The 24,494-nt window shown below is 33.2% G+C and overlaps 1 protein-coding gene across 2 annotated transcripts; it reads right to left on the bottom strand.

Annotated features, from left to right (window-relative positions):
• Positions 1-1,356: 1,356 nt before the first annotated feature.
• Positions 1,357-24,489, bottom strand: LOC126824375 (fatty acyl-CoA reductase 1). 2 transcript variants are annotated; one of them, XM_050553596.2, is made up of 14 exons: positions 24,340-24,489; positions 23,076-23,119; positions 19,401-19,690; positions 18,680-18,855; positions 17,415-17,487; positions 17,124-17,230; positions 15,778-15,955; positions 14,348-14,392; positions 13,404-13,590; positions 12,930-13,011; positions 12,028-12,117; positions 11,422-11,551; positions 10,297-10,424; positions 1,357-8,858 (listed from the first exon to the last, which is right to left on the bottom strand). In XM_050553596.2, exons 3-14 carry the CDS (start codon positions 19,668-19,670, stop codon positions 8,693-8,695), a joined length of 1,632 nt encoding a protein of 543 aa, XP_050409553.1. In that variant the 5' UTR covers positions 19,671-19,690; positions 23,076-23,119; positions 24,340-24,489; the 3' UTR covers positions 1,357-8,692. The 2 variants fall into 2 exon arrangements, with proteins under 2 accessions (XP_050409553.1, XP_050409552.1); XM_050553595.2 differs by lacking the exon at positions 23,076-23,119 and having other exon boundaries at positions 24,340-24,488.
• Between the last annotated feature and the right edge of the window lie 5 nt (positions 24,490-24,494).

The raw sequence follows: 24,494 nt of genomic DNA, 5'->3' as shown, positions 1-24,494 counted from the left end.
ATTTGTCATAATTATGCTTCAAATCCGTCCCAAACATTGTAATTGCGAAGGAAAGCCCTGCTATTAAAATTCGATCAAACCAGGTCATGTTTACGTCATGTCTTGGGAGTCAGAGGAGAATTCATTGCATACATAAGACGATGTTGTCTTTAATCGCTTACTATTTATTACAAATATCGAATCCTAATTAAATTCTCGGATTATCCACTACCCGCGTCTTTTTCCGTCATTTTTATCTCAAAGCATTGTACGTTTAAATCTTCATAATGTTTATCTACTTGTACATCAAGTGCTCAATGTTCGCTTGTGACCTTTGACATCACGCGTGCAGAAGTTCTTAATCGTCGGGCTGTTGATTAGGGGAACCCTTACATTTTTGTCCTGTATACGCTCCATGAGTGTTTTTCGGGGAATCCAGTATTTTTCTAGTAAGATTGGATATCTCTACTTTCCATATATACCAAAATTGCCATACTTTTATTGGAAATAACCACCCGATAAATACTATTCTGGGAATCCATCTTTAAATAAATCAACATATTACATACTATTAAGTTGAGGAATTTTCACCAAATTACCATATTTTAAAAGATAGGTTGCCAGGCAACGAAACATACGCCCACAACAACAAGAGTTGTTGCATATTTTTACTTTTTTCGGTAATGAAACATTTATAATACACTAAAATCTGATTAAGAGCAACAACTCATGAAGTAATTTCAGAAAACCATTAGAATTTATTTGTTTTTGTATACAAAACTTTTAATATCATGGATTTAGCTTTTCAAGACATAAAAATTCATTGAAAATCAATATACTTGTTCGTCTCAAGATCTTAAACTCTGTATCAATCTGTAGTCAATCGGATGATAATTTTAGCCTTTAGAGCATCACAAAGGGATCAAGGGCCATAACTTTGGCAGTAATTAATGGAAATCGTTGAAAATCAATAGGCTTCCTCATCTCATGACCGTAAACACTGTGTATAAATTTAGGTCAATCGGATATTAACTTTGGCCTCTAGAGCGTCCACTAGATTTTTAAAAGTGATCTAGGGCCATAACTCTGGCAATAATTATCAGAAATCGCTGAAAATCCACTAGAGCGTCCACTAGATTTTTAAAAGTGATCTAGGGCCATAACTCTGGCAATAATTATCAGAAATCGCTGAAAATCAATAGGCTTCTTCGTCTCAAGACCTTAAACACTGTGTATAAATTTAAAGTCAATCAGATATTAACTTTGGCCTCTAGAACGTCCACAACCAATTGTGGACACCGGAGTACCGACAGACGGACGGGGGCGACGACAATATACGACTATATTTTAATGAGGGCGTATAAAAAACCAAAACAATTATATCCTTATAATCCCTTTATTATACATAGAATGTACAGTAGTTATTGACTACAGTTTATAAAATATGTGTTTCTTCAGCAATTACAGGTTCCATTGTAGAATTTATTCTGAACCGATCCTATAATTCATAGTAACATACCTAATACATTCATCGCAAGAAAATTCTGGTATTTTTTTTTTAAAGGGAAGGTTATATATTTTGGATTACAACTGCCCAGTATTTATATCTTCCACTTGATTATATAAACACAGTATGTATCTTTTTCAATAATTGGACAAACCTATAGTTCAGTCAGAATTTGAATGTAAATGGCCACCGGATATTACGTCATAAAAACACATATCTTAGAAATAAGGAGAAACAGACATTTAACAGAAGATATTGCAGAATTAATAAATAAATTACTGATTATAAAATAAGCTAATCAATAATGAATATAAATAATATTGTCAGCACTAAAAATTATTTAACAGCACTAAAAATTATTTAACAATCTAGAAAACATAAAGTGAATGGAAAGTTTGTAATCTCCCTAAACCAAGTTCTGTTAAAGAGACAATTATTAAACTGTTAATTACAAATGGTAAATATAGTAATGTGAAAATAAGTCATTATAATTGAGTAACTATAATAAAATGAAACAAACCAACAGTGAGGCTGATGTCCCCCACCAAAATAAATAGATGACACATATTAATTAATTGTACATTTATCTTTTTGAAAAGTATCGAACAATCAAACTGATTATCTATACTTAGTCTAAGCAGAAAATGTTCAGATCAAACTCAGTCAAGGTTTTGAAGTATCTGGTAGTGAAAGTTTACACCCAGTCTCATCACTTTTCATCAGTTAGAATCAAAGTTATCTTCTTCCAAAGGAGCATCGATCAATGACATAGCTTAGCTCTGCTTATTTAGAGAAAAATGTTAATCATTGAACTCGTCAAGACATTCACCTATTGAACATCTACACCATGTTTAGAGAGAGAGTGAGAAATGAAATGAAATGAAATGTGGTTTTATGGCACCTCAGCTCCAGAGAGAGAGAGAGAGAGAGAGAGAGGAGGTTTAAATTCCACTCCACATATTCGGGACTAACATGTTTCAATTTTGTTTCAATAATTTGCTTGCACGTAGGGGTCTTTAGAAGTGGGGGGAAACCGGAGGACCCGAAGAAAACCCACGAGGTTGGACAGGCGATCCTACTCCTTGTCTCGAACAACCGGGGAATGAAAACCAGGCTAACCATTCAGCCATCCCTTCCCCACACCAAGTTTAAACATTCTACCTCAATTAAAAGCAGAGTTGTTGTCTTCCAAAGTCTTGACCAATCAAATTGTTTGTCGCTACTTAGCCTAAACAGAAAATTCTCATCATTGAATTTAGTCAATGTAGTGATGTAATGAATCTATATTCTGAGCTTCATCACTCTCATCCAATTAGAATCAAAGTTATCGTGTCCCAAAGCATCAACCAATCAAATTGCTTATCTCTGCTTAGCCTAAGCAGAAAATGCTCATCTTCAAACTCCATTAAGGCATTCATCAACTAAACACCTACACCAAGTTTAAACATTCTAGCTCAATTAGAAGGAGAGTCATCGTGTCCCAAAAAGTGTAATGACAGACAGGCGGACAGAAAGAGCGACGGACAGACATAACCATTTTAACAGTCCCCTGCTTTCTTTGAAAGGCGGGAGACTACAAATTCTTTAATTGAATGTGGTGATAATATATTTATTTATATTACTCTGCTCTGCTGATCATAAAATCAACAAAGATAGGATGCCAGGCAACGAAACATACACCCACAGCAGCTAACAAGAGATGTCACATATTTTTACTTTTGTCGGTAATGAAACATTTATAATACACTAAAATCTGATTAAGAGTAACAACTCATTAAGTAATTATCAGAAAATCATTAGTATTTGTTTGGCAAATGCTAAAGTTTAGTATACAAAACATTTAATATTAAAGTGGTCAAAGGCCATAACTCTGGCAGTAATTATCAGAAATCGGTGAAAATCAATAGGCTTCATCGTCTGATGACCTTAAACACTTTGTATAAATTTAATATCAATTGGACATTAACTTTAGCCTCTAGAGCATCCACAAGATTATTCAAAGAGATCACGGGCTATAACTCTTGCAGTAATTATCGGAAATTGGTGAAAATTAATAAGCTTCTTCGTCTCATGACCTTAAACACTGTATAAATTTAAAGTCAATCGGATATTAACTTTAGCCTCTAGTGCGTCCACAATTCCGCGTGCGTCGATAATATACAACCACATTTCAATGTGGGCGTATAAATAAAAAAGTTTAACTACATGTTGACAAAATCTCTTTTAAACAGAAGTGTGGATCTATTTTACTCCGTTGATTCACATACAAAATTTTATGCTCTTAGATTCAACTAAACTAAAAGCAAGAAAAGTTTTACATGAAACAATATGCAGTCGGTTCACCAACACTTTTGAAAATAAAAATGTCTGTCAATTTAATGGAAAGTTTTTCAATAACCGTCATTAATAGATGAACATATAACAAAATAATAGAACTAAACAAGCCAACAGTGAGGCTGATGTCCCCCGCCGAAATAGGAAAATAATTAGAGGACACATATAAATTTATCACAAATTATCTTTTACAAAGTATTGAACAATCAAACAGTATATCTTTACTTATAGTCTAACAATCAAAGTAGGAGAGTTATTGTTTTCCAAAGTCTCGACCAATCAAATTGCGTATCGCTCTGCTTACCCTGAGCAGAAAATGCTCATTATCAAACTTAGTCAAGGTATTACTGTAATGAAACTATACACCAAGTTTCATCAATCTCACTTAATTAGAACTAAAGTTATCGTGTCCCAAAGCATCAACCAATCAAATTGCTTATCTCTGCTTACCCTAAGCGGAAAATGCTCATCTTCGAACTCCATCAAGGCATTGACCTAATCAACACATACACCAAGTTTGAACATTCTAGCTCAATTAGGAAGAGAGTTATCGTGCCCCAAAGTATCAACCAATCAAATTGCTTATCTCTGCTTACCCTAAGCGGAAAATGCTCATCTTCGAACTCCATCAAGGCATTGACCTAATAAACACATACACCAAGTTTGAACATTCTAGCTCAATTAAAAGTTATCGTGTCCCAAAGCATCAACCAATCAAATTGCTTATCTCTGCTTACCCTAAGCGGAAAATGCTCATCTTCGAACTCCATCAAGGCATTGACCTAATCAACACATACACCAAGTTTGAACATTCTAGCCCAATTAGGAAGAGAGTTATCGTGTCCCAAAGCATCAACCAATCAAATTGCTTATCTCTGCTTACCCTAAGCGGAAAATGCTAAAATGCTCATCTTCGAACTCCATCAAGGCATTGACCTAATAAACACATACACCAAGTTTGAACATTCTAGCTCAATTAAAAGTTATCGTGTCCCAAAGCATCAACCAATCAAATTGCTTATCTCTGCTTACCCTAAGCGGAAAATGCTCATCTTCGAACTCCATCAAGGCATTGACCTAATCAACACATACACCAAGTTTGAACATTCTAGCCCAATTAGGAAGAGAGTTATCGTGTCCCAAAGCATCAACCAATCAAATTGCTTATCTCTGCTTACCCTAAGCGGAAAATGCTCATCTTCGAACTCCATCAAGGCATTGACCTAATAAACACATACACCAAGTTTGAACATTCTAGCTCAATTAGGAAGAGAGTTATTGTGTCCCAAAAAGTGTGACGGACAGACAGACGGACAGACAGACAGACGAACCCATTTTAATAGTCCCCTGCTTTCTTCGAAAGGCGGGGGACAATTATATGAACAATGGAAAATGGAAAACATCAAATAACTATAAATCACTAGTTTGAGCAAGGCAAAATTATAATAAGAATTTGTTAATATTACCGGGATATGTTTTACCTTTTATTTAAATCATCATACCAACATAATAGTATCTAATCTGATCATTTTAGTCAACAAATTTCCAAACACAAGCATAAAACACAGATCATATACAAGGTATGCTTTAAAAATTATTTGAAAACAATGAGTCTAGAATATTCTTAGTTTCAAATAATAAATGTTCAATTAAATAGGAAAAGCTTCTTATTTATACATGTATAAATTAAGTTAATAGTATCTTTAATTAGTTCTTGTATTATCAAATTACACACATAAAACATTTAAACATTTATACAGAAAGTAACAGAAAATAAACAAGCCAACACTGAGGTTATGTACAGAACAACAATCCAAAAATAGATGACAGTTACTAATTACTTGCACATTCATCATTTTATAAATGCTCATAATCGAACTCAGTCAATGTCCTGATGCAATGAAACACCAAGTTGTATTACCTCTGTTAACTTCAGCAACTAATGAATAGTCAAGAAATTCACCTAATGGACATCTACATAAAGTTTGAACATTCTACTGCTAACAGAAGCAGAATTATGGTTCCCAATGGTGCAATGGAATGACATAAGGACAAACCCATTTAATAGCACACTTCTCTGCGTAGCTTGGGAGAGTTAAATAGAAGCAGGAAATACTCCACTAAACAAAATCATAAATGACTAGTTAATTATTAACATGTTATTATCAACATAATGTATATGACTATATAAATGCACAAAACAATAATGACTACTTTCGATTTGCTTGTAATTCTGTCATGGAAATAAAATATTTTCACTTGTTGATTTCTCTACTTTTCGAAACTACCCATTAACACAATTTTGACACGGAATCTATCAAAAGCCTGTTAAAGAACTTTAATGCAAAAGTACAACAAAAATTGTCAGCAAAGTGATATAAATATGACTAGAGGTAAAAATGTGCAATGAAATAATGATTCTTAAGTATGAAAAGATATGTTGCCAGGCAACGAAACATACACCCACAGCAGCTAAGTCGTCCGAGCAGTCAACAAGAGTTGCCTGTAATGAAACATTTATAATACACTACAATCTGATTAAGATTAACAACTCATTAAGTAATTTTCAGAAAATCAGTAGAATTTGTTTGGTTTCTATAAAGTTCTGCCCCGTGCTAATGTTTAGTATACGAAACATTTAATAACTCTGTGTATCAATCTAAAGTCAATCTGATGACAACTTTAGCCTCTAAAGCGTCCACAAAATTTTTCAAAGTGATCAAGGACCATAATTCTGGCAGTAATTATTGGAAATTAGTGAAAATCAATAGGCTTCTTCGTCTAATGACCTGAAACACTGTGTAGAAATCTAAAGTCAATCGGATATTAAAACTTTAGCCTCTAGAGAGTCTACAAGATTTTTCAAAGTGATCAAGGGCCATAACTCTGGCAGTAAAGATCGGAAATCGGATAAAATCAATAGGCTTCTTCTTCTCATGACCTTAAACACTGTGTATTTGATATTCACATAAGATGATATACAATAATTAATAGAATACAATATCAAAAAACGGTTGTTTTATCCAACGTTTCGTTCGTAAAAATACTAAATTTTTCAGGGATGAAGAACTAAACACAAAATATTAGTATTTTTATTGACGAAACACTGGATAAAACGCTGTTTTTTTGATATTGTGTTCTATTAATTATTGTATATCACATTTCAATGTGGGCGTATAAAAATGAATTTCATGAAATATGCGAAGACCACAATGAAACAATTTTTGTTATCAAAAATAATCACAAGCTAGAGATGTTTATTATCTTAATCTATAGGTGGCAGCACCTAGTGACCTACAACAATCTAATATAGCTGTTGAATATGTATACTTGTAATATTCAAATAATACATCTTCTAATGTGGGACATTATCTTCAACGTAATAATATTCTACTAGTAATAAGATAAGTATCACTAATAATAATAATTGGATAATAAAAAAATCATTAACATAAATAACTCATATAACTATAACAAATAATTTGCATAATTAAATAAGAAAACAGACTGAAGTAATCAGTGTAACTTACTACTAGATTTCAACCCAATGCCAGTCATTAGCCAATTGTACTCAAAATTAATAACATTAAATATGAATATTAAAGTTCAGAAAAATAATGAAAATGAAATAGGATTTTAATTATGATGTCAATAATTTAAAAAATAATTTTACACACAATTAAAAATCAAATTACATGGTAGGGTGAAACATAAAATAAAGCACAAAAAAAAAAAAAAATATCATTTTGTATGATCAGCCTTAGAATGTTTTCTTAATTTGAGCTTAATGAATATCATAAGCATTTCATGCATTAATAATTTCAACAAATTAGAATAGCTTAAAGACAAATAAATAATTGTCTATTGATGATAAGACAGAAGTAGAAAATATAAATGAAATAACTACATGAAAATTCTACAAAATGGACAAGCCAACAGTGAGGCTAAAGTCTTCTGCCTCGAAGCCAAAATAAATAGATGACACTCATTAATTACTTGCACATTTATCTTTTTATAAAGTATGGTGTGATCTACTTATTTACTACTTGAAGCAGAAAATGCTGCTTATCAAACTTATTAAAGGTAATGACGTAATGAAACTGTACACCAAATTTTATCACTTCTCCACAATTAGAAATAGCCAGTCAAATATCTATGAACCTTGTTTGAATATTTTACTTAAATTAGAAGCAGAGTTTTTGAGTTCCAAAAGGTTTGACAGACAGCTGCTTGGCCAAGCAGAAAAAAGGTCATCACCGAACTCAGTCAAGATATTCACCTTACAAAAATCTACACCAAATTTTGAACATTGTACCGGTAACTCAATTAGAAGCAGAAACAGACATACGGACAGACAGACACACTAACCCATTTCGAAAGGCAGGACACAACAATATGAAACATAGTAAAAGAAGTTCATGAAAAAAATAGCCCAACCTCCTTTATCAAAACTCATATTATCAAGTAAAACCGGAGTCTATCAGAATTCCTATATTTATCAAGATGTTTTCTCAGTAACTGTGATATTTATTAAAGATAAAATTACCTACACAATAACAGTATTATTCCAAATGACATTTAGATGATCATTCCATCATCTTTATCAAATAAAAGGTACGGAATTTTCAAAATAGTCCTGGGATTTAAATGTATGCCTATCTGATAATCAATTATAATTTAACAACTGTCAGGACTTATTTATAACGTGCCATATATTATGCATACCCTTATCACATGTTAATCTTGAATCCATTTGATATTTTTTATAAAAATGTTTCTTGTAACATATTTAATTAATGCATGTAGGAATAATCATATAAAAACATTACACTAAAAGAGTTTTCTAAAATTGCTTAACCAACAATTTCTATTTTATGGCTTTTGAATTGTGCTGGTTATTTTGAAATACCGAACAAACTTGAAAACAAGACTGAGGATAAGGTTCCACACATTGCGAGCTATCTGGGACCGGGCAATTAGAACTCTCCAGAACACCACAGCAATACATGTATTAAACATGTATCGAATGTTTCTCAGTCTGAAAATAAGAACACATCTTTATTACATTCAAAATAATAAACACTGAAATATAATTCTTTATATATCCTTGTCTATAACTGAATACTATATATCAGGCTTTACCCACTACTAGCTGTTCGAGCACATACATAATTTTTACATTTCACTGGAACCTAACAATGCCAGTGAAAGTTCTATTTATAGTTGCCAATCCTACACATGAATAATGACTTATATCCATTATAGCTATTTTAGAAAAAGATGGTGTGATGTAACACGAACATGTTCTGGGCAACTTTCAGTGGTACAAATGCTGGTATAGGCCACACGATTGACGAACCATTTTAATCAACTGTTTTTGTTTAGAAATAGAAATTTTAGCAAACGCATTATAGGCCTGTACCAGAATCTGTACCACTGGGAGTTGCCCGGATGAATTTCCTATGATCGCTATATTCTAAAAAGTAATCAAGTACAATAACTCTAAATGTAATAAAGAGCAATAACTCTACATGTAATCAAGAGCAGTGACCCTAGGGGGATGCTCGAATTGACAGAATTGCAATCGAGTGACACGAGTGACACGTAATCAAACACAACAAATGCGTTTCGGCTGCATGGTTGGTTGAGATATATACTTATCCAGTCGATGCATGCATTGTAGCCCCAAATACCCCTTTTCACTCGATTCTCACTATTTTTGGGATTGAGATAATCCAATTCCGGAACTTTCAATCGAGTACCGCCTAGATGTAATCAAGAACAATAAAGAGAAATTAATGAAATTCGATAGGATTCTTCGAATCAATAACTGACCAATTGCTGATAAATTTAAAGCATTCATAAAATTCTTCAAAGAAATCAAGGGCAAGAACTCTATATATAATCAACTGAAATTGTTGACATTTGATAGGAGTCTTGGTCCCACAAGAAAAGTAGAAAAGCTCAAGAACTCTGTAAGCTATTTTCAAAAATTGCTGAAACATCTCTTTATTGTAGAAATAACATACAAATGTTAAGTCTGTAGAAGGATCTACATGGACAGGAACAAAATAAAATTAAGCCAAAATGTACTGATCTGAATCAAGATTGATGCATAAAATAGATGCACAAATCTGAATTTTGATTGCATTCCCCCTTGTGAACAGAACTGCATATTTAAAAGAAAAAATCTACACTATTCTTTCCTGCAAAGCTTTTACAAGGTTGCTGAGGCTAGGGCAATAATAATCAGCAACAATCCCAGAAAACTTTCTGAGAAAGGGGCCCACAATTCTGATAGGTAGAGTGTTTACATGTTCGCAAGGTTTCAGTGATAGAGGAAATGCATAAAATTAATTATTAAATAGACTGACTGGGTTAACAACTGACTGAAAATCTAGTGTTACATAATGTTAGTTATAAATGAAATGAAAACGGGTTTAAGAGTCTATGATTCTGTATTTAATATATCTTACTTTTTAAGATGTGCTCTAGCAGCAGGTAATCCGGATTCATCTTCATTTAAAACATAATGTTTGGCTCCATAACAAAAGTCTTCTATATAAGTTGGCCAATGTATTTGTCGAGGATCAAAGAAGAACATCTACAATAAAACAAACAGATATGGTATTTCTGTTACTTTTCAAACAAAAATATGATTAAAATGCATTCTTTCTTTTTTCAAACTCCTTTTTTGAATTTTCAAGGGAAATTCTTATGTTTTATGTTAAAAGAGCTAAATCGCTAATATTTGGAACCTTGAAATTGACACAAATGGGTCGCAACGCATATAATATTGTAATATGATGTATATAAACTGATTTAAACTCAATCGTTTCAGTTTTTACTTAATCAGTTATGTTCGGCGAAATACACCAAAAGTCTCAATCGAATGGCAATCTCTAGCATCTGGTTATTCCATTTTTTTATCAATAGTATTAATTGTGCATGCTCTCGAGATAAGAATATGGCGTCACCGTTTGACATGACTTGTGGAATACGTCTGGCCTTGTTCTTCGAGTCCCTTGTTACAATTGACGCTGAAATGCATTATGGTACACGATTTGTGTGCCAATGATAAAAAAGTTTATTTTGTCTTAAACATTGGATATCAAAAGCCCATCTTTTCCCGGTAAGATCACAGCATCAATGTTGATTTAAATTGACAAATATTCGAGTTTTCAATGTCGAAGACTTTGGATGATACAGAGTTAATTTGTAGCTTTTTTAGACATACAATTCATTTAAAAATAAAAGACATCTATGACACAAAGTACTGACAAGAGTTCAGAAGACCATTATTTGACAAGTACTAAGTTTTAAACTGTATCACTGTACAGCACAATGGATGCTTATGGCTGGAACCTGGATTGATTCACTTGATCTGATATATACGTTTGTTGTTCATTGTTTGAAATCTCTGTGTATATTGTGTCTTGTTCGTGGGTTTGTCTTGTGTAATTGTTTATTTGTTGTGCGGTCCCCCTTTACTTAGTGTTTACTTACTATTAAACAATATTAAATATCAAATGAAATGTAGCAATATATTTCAATATGTGTATTAAATCTATTAAGCATCAAATTATTAAAAAGATATTTACCTTTCTGTCCACTTCTGATAGCCGACTTTTTAATAAATCATGGTTACCATTTGTCCATTCCCACGAATGAGATGTAAAATAGGACAAACTTTCCATAGAACGATGTAATTTGTTATAAACTTTTACCATCCTGAAAGATTTATAAATATATATACAAATAAAACAATTCAAGCTATTAATTACATTAGATTTAAGTGTAAAATAAACACATATAATGAATGGAGAGAGAGAGAGAGGGGGAGAGAGAGAGAGAGGGGGAGAGAGAGAGAGAGAGAGATTTAACCCCAAATTACATAAACTAGGTCATTTCAGGACCAACACATGGTACAATTTCATATAATTAATTTGCTTTCTCAAAGAAACCAGAGAACCCAGAGAAAACCCTACTCCTTGGCACCTACAAGCTACCTGGGGACCGAAACAATGCCACTTAACTCCATGAGAGACCTTTTTCTAAACCACACATTTCAGATGACTCAACTACTTCCCCCCCCCCCCCCCAACCTAAAAGTGTAGAGTAGAACTACAGTATGGTATATTCATTTAGATTATTCCAATCCTGGATTTCCTCGGATATTGTATTTATTTGAATAATTAAAATTCTACCTTGGTTTCCTTCCAATCAACCTATAACCAACGTCTGCCACATATGCCGGTAACATGTGACTAACAAACACCCAATAGTCATGCATCATTCTGAAACAGATATCAAAGTAACAATCATGTTCATATTTTCACGAATTCTAGTTCCCGCGACACGAATCTGAGATTGTTTAGAACAGTGGTTTTCAAAAGTCACCTGTCTATGAACAATAAACAAGTGATTATTGCTCTTTCTCAAAATTTCAAAACATTCTATTTCTGGTTATTTTACATAGCTTTATAGAATATTCATTTTATAGTATAACCTTTATAAACTATATATAATGTTGTATTTTTTTTTCAGCCGTACCAGACCCTGAAATATGTATCCTCTTAAATCACAGTTAACGAATCCCACAGATTGTTTGGGTTTTTTAAATTCAAGATGAACTATGTCACAAATAAAAATCTGAACATAAAGATAACTCTTGGAAAGTTAAGATCTCAAAATTTTGAAATTAAATATAGTTCTTCCTTATGCCCACAAAACAATCTCACCAAGTTTTAAAATAACATGTTTTAAACTCTTCTTGTTCTGCATCATATTAAAAAGTTTAAAAGATAACTCTACAAAAAACATTCACAATTTCATAATGTTCTTCCTTATATCCTAATGAGCAATCCCATCAGGTTTTAAAACATTTTGTCAAGAAAATTCCCATGTATCACATTATTCACAAGCTTTCATAAATTTGAAGAAAGGGGCAGATAACTCTGCAAATTGTAAAATTCAACGACTAAATAAACAATCAATGGTAATTTGATAAAAGTAAGAGAATTTTACAAGAAATTGTGGATATACAATGGATGATTTAACATTTAAAGAATTGGATGAACTAAACAAATCTTATTATGTCAAAACTTACTCATTGCAAGTAAAAGAAGTGTTTGGTCTTCTAAAACATGCATCCAGTGGAGTTTTCTTGAAGAAATCCATGACTTTTTCCTCTGCAAAATATAAGAATTCTGTTTGTAAGTGAGTAAGCTAAGGTGGTAATTTGATTTCTAAACTAATGAACCGGCAAAGCCTTTTTATTCAATTGTTTCTGTAGTAGGTTTATGAGCTTTGGAAGTCAATAAGTAAACATAGTAACTATTTGGTTTACAAATGAAATATTCTCAATATCAAGAGGTCTGTCTTGAAACCAATTAAAGTCATTATTAAGAGGTGTTTTGTGCATAATGTTCCAAAGCCTAGGATCTAGAACAGGAGATGACTAAAAAAGATATTCAGTCAAAAAAGTTAAAAATTCTGATTGCAAGTGGTCCCTCTTTTCTTATAATAAGTTATAATAAAGAGAATAAAGAGTGTAAATTTTATAGATATATACTGTACTTACGTAAATCACCCCATGTAATTGGATTAACAGCACCTGTAGTACAGTTATATACTAAAGTTTGTTTAGGTTTAAAACAAGCTGTATACCAGGCTACTGTGATCATCATATTAACTGGTATATCTACGGGTATTATATCAGCTACAGCTTTGAAATCACCCTTCATAGAGCGTAATAATCCTTTACCAGCCTACCAATATAATAATTAATACACATTTAAAGTTATAATTTTACATAAAAATTTGAACTATTTTCTACTTGTTCAAGTTACTTGGAAATTTGATCATTTTTCAATGGAAATGTAAGTCTACATAATGGTTGATCCAAACCTAACCCTCCCTTGTATTGAGGTCCAACATGATACTTTCAAGTCAACGTTTTACTTTCAACACGAAAATGATATATTTGTTAATTTCTCAACTGACACTAGTGAATTGAAATGAAATGAAATGAAATGGGGTTTAACGTCCTACTGTTCTGCTCCTAACCTGGGCTAATGAAGACGGGCATACGCCATACAGTGTGCTATGAGGGAAATTTTGCCCGGACAGCGGCACTACGGCCTACTCTTATATCGAATTCCAACTGCCAAGGGATCTTTTACGTGCACGCCAATGTGTACACGGGACCTCGGTTTTTCGTCCCATCCAAACGACTAGACAGCTTTCCTTGTCAGCCCCTCCGTCCTGCATCACTGACAAGGGAGAACCACGCCGGAAAATCTGGATGAACTTTCTCGGCCAATGCAGGGATCGAACACCCGACCTCCAGGCTAGCGAGCTAGCGTCTTACCCACGTGATCCCCCACTAGTGAATTATTGGATTAATAGGATTATTCTTTAACAGGGTAGAACTGTGTATAGATGCCATGCATTTTAAGGCTTTATTTTAACATATCTTAAACATGACTTAAAAAAAATATAATTATCACTTTAAAACTAACTTACTGCTATACATAAACCACTAGGACCATTAGAGTTATCTATCCATCCCTGAAATACACAATCATATTGATACATGTAAAATATAAAATTATAATACAACTACTGTTTTTGAATCCTGTTTGCTATTGGTTCAAAGAAAACACTGGAACAAACCAATAAGTAAAGTTCTAATAACTTAGCTATGTTCTATGAAACCATTTTTAAGATATTTCAAAATATTGTTAAATAGTTCTGTTGTCTGCATGCTGATCCAGTGAATATATATATAAAAGAAAAGAATGAAAGATAGGTTGCCAGGTAACGAAACATACGCCCACAGCAGCTAAATCGTCCGGGGAGTCAACAAGAGTTGTCGCATATTTTTACTTTTTTCGGTAATTAAACATTTATAATACATTAAAATCTGATTAAGAGTAACAACTAATTAAGTAATTATCAGAAAACCATTAGAATTTGTTTGGTTTTTATAAAGTTCTGCCCCATGCTAATGTTTAGTATACGAAACTTTTAACATCATGGATTTAGTTGTTCAAGTCATAAAAATTCATTGAAAATCAATATACTTGTCGTCTCAAGACCTTAAACTCAGTGTATCAATCTGAAGTCAATCGGATGATAACTTTAGCCTCTAGAGCGTCACAAGATTTTTCAAAGTGATCAAGGACCATAACCTCAAACACTGTGTAGAAATTTAAAGTCAATCGGATATTAACTTTGGCTTCTAGAGCGTCCACTAGATTTTTGAATGTGATCAAGGACCATAACTCTGGCAGTAATTATCGAAAATCGCTGAAAATCAATAGGCTTCTTCGTCTCATGACCTCAAACACTGTGTATAAATTTAAAGTCAATCGGATATTAACTTTAGCCTCTAGAGCGTCCACAAGATTTTTTGAAGTGATCAAGGGCCATAACTCTGGCAGTAATTATCGGAAATCGCTGAAAATCAATAGGCTTCTTCGTCTCGTGACCTTAAACACTGTGTATAAATTTAAAGTCAATCGGATATTAACCTTAGCCTCTAGAGCGTCCACAAGAATTTTTGAAGTGATCAAGGGCTATAACTCTGGCAGTAATTATCGGAAATCGCTGAAAATCAATAGGCTTCTTCGTCTCATGACCTTAAACACTGTGTATAAATTTAAAGTCAATCGGATATTAACTTTAGCCTCTAGTGCGTCCACAAGATGTTTTGAAGTGATCAAGGGCCATAACTCTGGCAGTCATTATCGGAAACCGCTGAAAATCAATAGGCTACTTTGTCTCATGACCTTAAACACTGTGTATAAATTTAAAGTCAATCGGATATTAACTTTAGTCTCTAGAGCGTCCACAAGCAGTTGTGGACGCCGTGCGGACGGACGGACGGGGGTGACGACAATATACGACCACATTTCAATGTGGGTGTATAAAAATGATGAACTTTTTGGTACCTGAACGGGTTCCTTCCAGGCTGCTCCTACTATAGATGGTCTAACTACGGCTATAGGTAACCCTGCTCCCTCTGTTTTTAACATGGCTTCTGCCAACTGTTTAGTGAATGTGTATGTATTTGGTTTGTTTCCCAGCAACTTGGGTGTAACAGCTTCAACCATATCATTATCCATCCACCTATACAACAGTTCAACTTTTTAGAGAAAGAACATTTCTGAACCTGTATATCATTTCCAAAGTCGAGTTTAACTTTACTTGTTTTCTGGGGTGATCATGGCAAATGATATTCAATCAAAATTGTCCCATTCGTTACAAATTCATTTTCATTCACACTGGTACCATGCTACAGTCATCAATTTAAAGGGTCCTGTCATTCAAAAAAATGACACTGTTGTTACTCTGTCCTCATGCTGTTGTCAATTTTGGCTCAATTTTAAATTTAAAGTGATTCATTCAAGTGTAAATAAATGCAACCACAAATGCCAATGTTATATTGCAACAGACAGCAGTTTGTAAACACTACACACCCCAGATATAATATACAGTGGACTCTGTCAATTCCAATATCATACGGGATCGATACAATATGCCGTATTACACAGCATATCAGAATACTCAATTGCCTCAATACCAGAAGTATTTACCGGAAGTATTAGTGTGCCTTCGAATACTGGAAGTATTCTTATAATGCACCCTTGAACACCCAGAACTTAAAATATGATAACGCTATAATTTGCTGCTTGACATACGATGTCAAATCCGTAGGGGCACGCTTTGCAGGACGATCACACATTATGAACACAATATTATAATGACAGTGGTTCTTCATTTAGGCAATTTAACTCAAATCAAATACCATGTGCTCTCTAACAAGAGATTATAAAATTATCAGGGTTATCAACAAAGACCGACACATGTTCTATGTTCACAGATAATTGACTGGTGATTGCTTGTTGGCTAACACACACTGATTGAAGGCCGGATTATCCAATGTTAATTGAACGCAAATCATGAGAAGGGACCACTGATTGATGTCTTAATTCAGAATAATCAGAATTCCGAGGAAATAAATCGGGACATGATAATGATGATGGATTTCACAGAATGCTGTAGTATTCAGATGTCGGAAGTGACAGAGTTCACTGTATATCTTATCCTTTTCAATATAAAACCTTTTGTTGTTGATGAAGATTATTTGATTCCATGCAATTTATTTTATTTCCAACAATAAACACAAGTAAAGGCTTAAACCATATCTCTCAATATGGTACCCTGCTTGAATTACAGAATGTATGGAAAGGAGACCACCAAAAGTTTGTTTGGAGAAATAAAATGAGAAACTTACTGTAAAGAATCAATTAATTTCTGAGGTTGAACTTGAGGTTCATAGATGGATTCTTCTATATAAGGTCGATCACAATTTGCGTAAGCTGTAGACACATGTACTAAAACCTACAAGTAAGAAATACATTTTCATTTGTGTGGAGTACAATTTGTATAAGACAAGTACTGTAGGCAAGATAACTGTTTCATTAATAGATAATTTTATTTTGGAATTCACATTGCCCAAAATATTTTGTGGATTCTCTATAATACAGTTATAATCTAAGGAATAATAAATAACAGAATGGCTTACCATCAAACATTTAAACTGTCGACATAACTGGATAATTTTTCTAACTGGAAGGACATTTAACTCTACAGCCGTCCTGAAATGCAGAATAATACTCGGGTTACCAAGATACTATTACAGTTAAATTTATCTTTTCCCATCATAAACCAGTATTTTATACCATATAAATTTTATTACCACTACCATCAGTTGCTTATTTTTTGACCGATATAGGAAATGAAATATGGTTTAACGTCCTACTGTACTGCTATGAGGGTAATTTTACCCGGACAGCGTCATTAATGCCTACTCTTATATTGAATTCCAACTGCCAAGGGATCTTTTACGTGAACGACTACGCAGCTGTCCTTGTCAGGTCCTCTGTCATTTTGGACCCAGCAAACCCCTTCTCAAATACTGCACCCAAAGAGAATGAGATTAAAAAAATAAAACTTTGTGCAGCTCAAACTTTGGCTTCATAACCACAATAAGTTATACATAATACACATGTTACGTTATAGGCTAACTTTATACGTATTGTAACAATGTACAAAAAGGGGAGAATATGCACAAAGCCAAGGCAAAACCACGCCGGAAAATCCTGACAAAATTTCTCAGTCAACACCAGTATCGACCAGCTATCTCCAGGCTAGCGAGCCAGCATCTTACTCACTCAGCCACCGTGGCTCCCTGACCGATATACTGAAACACTATTACTGAAATTGACATTAAAATGCAACATATATGCCATCAGAATGTTTTTGAGTTTGATACAAACACAGCAGTGTAAAGCCAGTAATTGAGCCCCAAAATCTTGATTGAGGAGAGGATTTTTCTTCAAGCACCTTGCAGTTAAAAATTGCTTTCCGTAATATCAATATTTTAGTTTATATTATTCACAAAGATCAAAAGCCGCTGTGTAATTGTAGATTGAAGATTAAAAGGTCCTAATTCTAAGTTGTACTCTTCACTACCTCTGACTTGTGAATAAAAGGAATTAAGAGTGTTTTTGACTATTGCATATTAATGACAGTATTTTACAGTTCACCAGTTAAATTAAGAAAACAATGGCTGTAAAAATGACTTAACAATATGGACATGGAAAATGACCATATTGTCTTTTTTTTTCCTTCACCTTTATTCAATCTTACCCCACATCAATATCATGATAATTTCTACAGGATTGATTATTCAGGGTGAATATCATGCAAATGACGACAGTTAGAAATTTAATGTGCTAAAACGTATTAGACGTGTATCAGTGAGATTGATGTTAAAAGTATATTTACCGTAGATGTTCATCAAATCTAACTGTAGCAGCACTATGAAATACCACATTTATTTTTTCTATCAGTAATTGTTTATTTTTCTCTGATAAGCCTAATTCAGGTAAAACTATATCTCCTTCTATTGCTTGTAATTTCCTCTCAAAATTTGGCTGTTCTTTTCTTAATTTATCAAATAACTGAAAAATAAAATAAAATGAAAGAAAACATTAAGCATACATTATGCAAGAGCTAAATCTGCCAATTGCAGGTCTTTCTTTAGGCCTGAAATGTTATCTAAATTATTAATTAGACAATCATTAAGTTATCAAGACCATAATCATCTCGCTAGCCTGCGACATTTACTGGATTATGATCCCATTTGCTGCTCGACTTCCATTCATAATTTAATCATGAAATGGATGATCAAGACTATGTTTTTTATCCTACAGGCTTTAGTGATAATGATCGAGGCTAGGCCGAAATTTCAATCGCTCAATTCTCGGTTCATAGTGGATGAATTTGACTGAAATTTTCAGCAAATTGCCTTTACATTATCTAGTTTTTAACTTTTATAGTGAAAATGCCAGCTCTTTATCTGATCTCCCTTAATGTTTCTTTAATTTAGATTAAAGTATATTTGTTCAGTAATTTAGGGTGTATAACATAAGCAAGCCATTTTGGCAACTGTCCTTACTTACGATACAAGTTACAATAGCTTCCAATCCACATTTAAATTTCTTACCTTACATTTCATTAGTTCCTGCTTTCTTTCTTCTATATTTTGAGATTTTTTAGGTCTGATCAAAATGTAGATGACACCAATGTCTGGACATGAACGTAAAAGTTTTTCTATTAACACTTTGCCAACAAACCCTGTAGCTCCAGTGACAAATATTGTTTTACCACTATAAAATCCTGGTACCGAACCTCTGTCAATACCTAAACCATCGTTAGCCAAGTTATTTACATCCAAGTCCACATCCATACTTCTTGTCCATCTACCATCCATCATCAGTTCAGAAAATCATTGATCTGAAAAAGATTGAAAAACTACATTAAGACCTACGTACTGGTCAAGGATTATTCCAAAAATTGTGCCCATGTGGTGTTATTGCAATATAAAACCATAGATGGGGGCTTCACCCACACCTCCATTACAGACCTACAGTGGCGGGAAATTAGTTCATGTTTGGTATAAAACAATTTAAACAATTCAATCAATCACAATATCTGCCCATCTTTTACAGTATAGCGTTTACATACATGTACATTAAAGCTATCAACATTCCTTGATAAATTTTGGTAATTTCCAGAGTGTGATACAAACAACCGCTTGTCATACAAGATATGCCCACATTTTGTAAGAGATGGATAAAGAACAAGCTAAAAAAAATAAGTGATTTTTCGTAAAATGAGGGCCCATAATCCAGAAAGTTACAGTCCAATATGTGTGAATACTGAGAACATATGGATCTAAACACATATTTTAAGTTTCATCAAAATCAGATAAAAATTGTGACCTCTAGAGGATCCACAACATTGCTATTATACTATTTGCATACAAGGAGCGGACATTTTGTCGAGCAGTTTCGTTCAGATTTTTACGAAATTCGAACTCAACCACCACTATGGTGTAATGGTGATATATTTAAACGGTTTTTAAAATCAGATAAAAATTGTGAGCTCTAGAGGGTCCACAAGCTAAACACATGATTTGTCGTACAATCAAGGGCCATAATTCAGGAAGTTACACGGTAACTTACAGTCCGATATGCGTGAATATTGAAAGGAACCAAGATCTTTGGGATATAAACATATATTTAAGTTTCATCAAAATCAGATACAAATTGTGACCTTGGTATTACATACTTTTACACTATTTGAATACAAGGAGTGGCCATTTTGTCCGTCAGTTTCGGTCTGATTTTTACGAATTTCAAACTTAATCATCATTATGGTGTAACGGTGACATATAACGGATAAAAATTGTGACCTGTAGAGTGTCCACAAGCTAAAAACATGATTTTTCGTACAATCCATGAAGCTTTGATCCAATACATGCCAATATCGCAAGGAACCGAGATCTTTTGGAGATAAACCTATATTTCAAGTTTTGTTAAAATCGGATAAGAATTGTGACCTGTAGAGTGTCCACAAACAAATTGTGGATGGACAGTACAGGGTCTATAAACATCCACATGAAAATTTGGGTGTATAAAAATTTCCTGGGACATCATGAAGTAGGCAGAAAGGTTAACCCAGAAACTAGAAGATGTTATTTCCTATTAAGATTTACGACTGGATAATAATTGTTGCATGATAGGTCTACTTCAGGGCAAAATACTAAACACACATGATGGCAGAATAGTTCAGTGAAATATCGCATAAAGTATTTACTTTTCCTGAGCTACATCATGTTGAATATGATTTTCTTTTAATCGCCTTAATATTTCATATTTGTTCAATACACCTTCAATTGTAATTTCAGCCATTCTAGTTATACAAGTACACTTATATAAATAGGAATTTTTTATATATTCAGGGTCATTGTTATCACCTCACTTGTATTAAACTATTCTAGAAGCTTGTTTAAGTTATCATTTGGTTAATCGACCAAACATTTAATTCCTGTTAAAGACTAAAAGTAACTCACTAAATCAATCTATAATTTCAAGTAGACAACTATACATTATAATTAGTTTACCTTGTATTTGTGATTTTATGATTAGCTCGACATACAACTTTTCAACTTTTTTATTTGCATATTACATCCATTACATGTGTATTTGTTTAGGCCTATATGAATTAAAGAAACAATTTTCTATCTGACAATTTGAAATTAAGAAAAAAATTCATGAAATGAAATGGTGCTTTATGTCCTACTATTCTGCTGCAATGAAGACAGTCATACTCCATGCAGTAAGCTAAAAGGGAAATTTTGACCCTACAACAGTGCTATGGCTACTCTTATTTCAAATTTCAACTGCCAAGGGTTCTTTTATGTGCACACAGGACCTTGTGTTTCTCCCATACAAATTACTAGACACTTTTCCTGTCCCTATATCCTACATCACTGACAAGGAGAAATTCTGAAGTACTTTCTCAGCCAACACTGTGTGATAGAACCCTGGTCCTCCTGGTTAATGAGCCAATGCCATAATATCTTTTAAAGATATCATGTATGTAAGGTTTAGATAAGGAGGTGGTTGTTCTTGCTATAATATTTCCAAAATAAGTAATGAAAAATGAATATATTGAAAAGTTCAGTCAAATTACTTTAAGTCTCAATTACTATTTTATCGTTGAACTCTTTAATGTTCTAATCTACTTAAATTCAGAGTCATCCGATGTCCCAGAGAGTTGATTATAGGCTTGTTATGTTAATGTCTAAATAATAATTTACATAACATTTCAAAAGACAAAAATTACTTGCAATAATAGTCAAATTTAGCTCTTACATATTGCGTCTTTAAACTGTCAATTTTCACATTCTAAAATATATTTCTTTTAGCAGAATTAAAAAATATAAGATGAGCATCAGTTAACTTTAACTATGATATTAATAAACAAAACAACATTTATTTTTTTATGCAAATGATAATGTCTCTTTAAAATTTGATAATTCCACTGATGAAAAGATAAAACATAATTGAAGTTTCTATTTTATGACACTTAAAAACATATACAATATACACAATAGTGTTAAATAAAAAATTAGTTCAAGCAAGATATATATAATTATAATACATTTATTTCTCTAAATGAAGTAATTTAAAGTAGCTAAGTCACTAACTCAATATTATCCAAAGTCTTTGACATTGAAAACACAAATTATTTGTCCATTTAAATCAACATTGATGTTGTGATCTTACCAGGAAAAGATGGGCTTCTGATATAATCCAATATTTAAGACAAAATATAGTGCGTTTCAGTGCCATTTGTAACAAGGGACTCAAGGAACGAAGCTAGAAATATTCCACAAGTCATGTCAAATGGTGACGCCATATTCTTATCTGGAGAGCATGCACAATAAATACTATCAGTGTAGACTGGAATAACCAGACACTAGAGAATGCCATTTGTAACAAGGACTCAAAAAACGAAGCTAGACATATTCCACAAGTCATGTCAAACGGTGACGCCATTTTCTTATCTGGAGAGCATGCACAATAAATACTATCGGTGTAGACTGGAATAACCAGACACTAGAGATTGCCATTCGATTGAGACTTCTGGCTTATTTCGCTGAACATACCTGCTTTGAAATTAGAGTAAAAACTGAAACGATTGAATATAAATCAAGTTATATACAAGTACCGGTACATTCATATTACATTATTATATGCGTTGCGACCCATTTTTGTTAATTTCTAGGTCCAAATATTAGCGATTTAGCTCTTAAGTATATAGTAGTTACCTGAAACCAGTGCTTCTATCATTCAAACATACGCTTGTAACACCCTTTAAACAATATAATAATCAGCTGTAATTTATCAGATGACAGATTAATCAATGTGTAGTTGATAAGATACATGTAACAATGATGACATTATCTGCTAAATGACGTATTACTTAATGTTCAAATTAAAATGAAATAGAGTTTATCCTACTTTTGTGCACTAACGGGGCTAATGAAATGACACAACAACTCCATGTTGTGTGAAATTTTGTCAGGACTGCAGCATTACCCCTACTTCTTATCAAATTCCAGCTGTAAAGGATTCTTTAAATTGTATCTAAATGTGTTAACAGGACCTCAGTTTTCCATCCCATCTAAATGACTAAACACTGTTCCTTGCCAGGCCTTCTGTCATGCACCACTGACATGGGGAAACCTGGAAAAATTTCTCAGCAAACACCAGGACATCTTTCCTGGTTAGTTAGACCTCCTTCCTCACTAACTACATGTATATCACCATGTATACAGGTGATTGCATTCCACTTCAGGTTTTGTTAATTTCATAATATTTTCATTTTTTGCAGTTTACTCCACTGAAGTAGTCAATCAAATCTGAACAAGGTATGAAAAGTTGATGAAACAAAATTTAACTTTAAATTGGCCGAGAAGTAGTTTTGCTAAGAAAAAGACAGCAGTATGTAAAAATAATTGGCATAAAATATTAAATTGGGTGTAACATCCTACTTGTAATAGTACATTATAGCCCATCCCATAGGACTTGTTGTACTTGATATTATCTTTAAGTCTACAACAAATACATGTACATGTATGATATAAAAAATTGAAAGCTTTGGATGAAGATAACACCTTCTTTGGCAATATTACCCTCCTCTCCTCCTTTCCTTTTTAATTTCCTGTATCCACCCCTCCTGGCTTGGAGTTGAGGACCCATGACCATAAAATAACGGTTTCAAAGATGGTTACCCATTGTAATTTAAAACAATATATTATCTTTCGGGGACTGGGTTATAAACCCACTTCAATCAACATTCAAAACATTAAAAATAGTACAGCAACTAAAAACTGATTGTTCGCTTAGAATAATATAAAGCTTGTGCAGTTTGTAATGTTGTATCATGGATGTATTGCAAAATGATAGGAAATAGTAGGATTCCGGAATGGTAGATCTATTGTAAAGCTGACAAATTCACAATTGTGATAATTAATAATATTCAACAAAAAATGACATCATCAGAGACTGATTGACAAATTATATTTATACCATTTAAACTGAATATATCCTTAGATCATTGCATTTATTCGTCATAAAACCGCAGCTATTAGAGCGTCAACGTTTTGCAGCCTCCGAAAGAGTTAAGGAATAGTCCTAATCATCAAGACTCTTTTTGTTGCAGGCACCGGTGCGCACAATTTTAT

Source organism: Patella vulgata, chromosome 6 (assembly GCF_932274485.2).
Source record: "Patella vulgata chromosome 6, xgPatVulg1.2, whole genome shotgun sequence".
Taxonomy (NCBI): Eukaryota; Metazoa; Mollusca; class Gastropoda; family Patellidae; genus Patella; species Patella vulgata.
Note: the sequence above shows the minus strand (reverse complement) of the source record. Positions and strands in the feature narration are given on the sequence as shown.

What these genes read in the sequence shown, in the direction of transcription:
- LOC126824375 (XM_050553596.2), bottom strand. Translation starts at nt 19,670, where the DNA reads ATGATGGATGGTAGATGGACAAGAAGTATGGATGTGGACTTGGATGTA. An exon ending in CCTGGAAGGAACCCGTTCAG is followed by an intron (nt 14,393 to 15,777) that starts GTACCAAAAAGT and finishes TGTGTATTTCAG; the next exon opens with GGATGGATAGATAACTCTAA. An exon ending in TTGATTGGAAGGAAACCAAG is followed by an intron (nt 11,552 to 12,027) that starts GTAGAATTTTAA and finishes TAAATCTTTCAG; the next exon opens with GATGGTAAAAGTTTATAACA.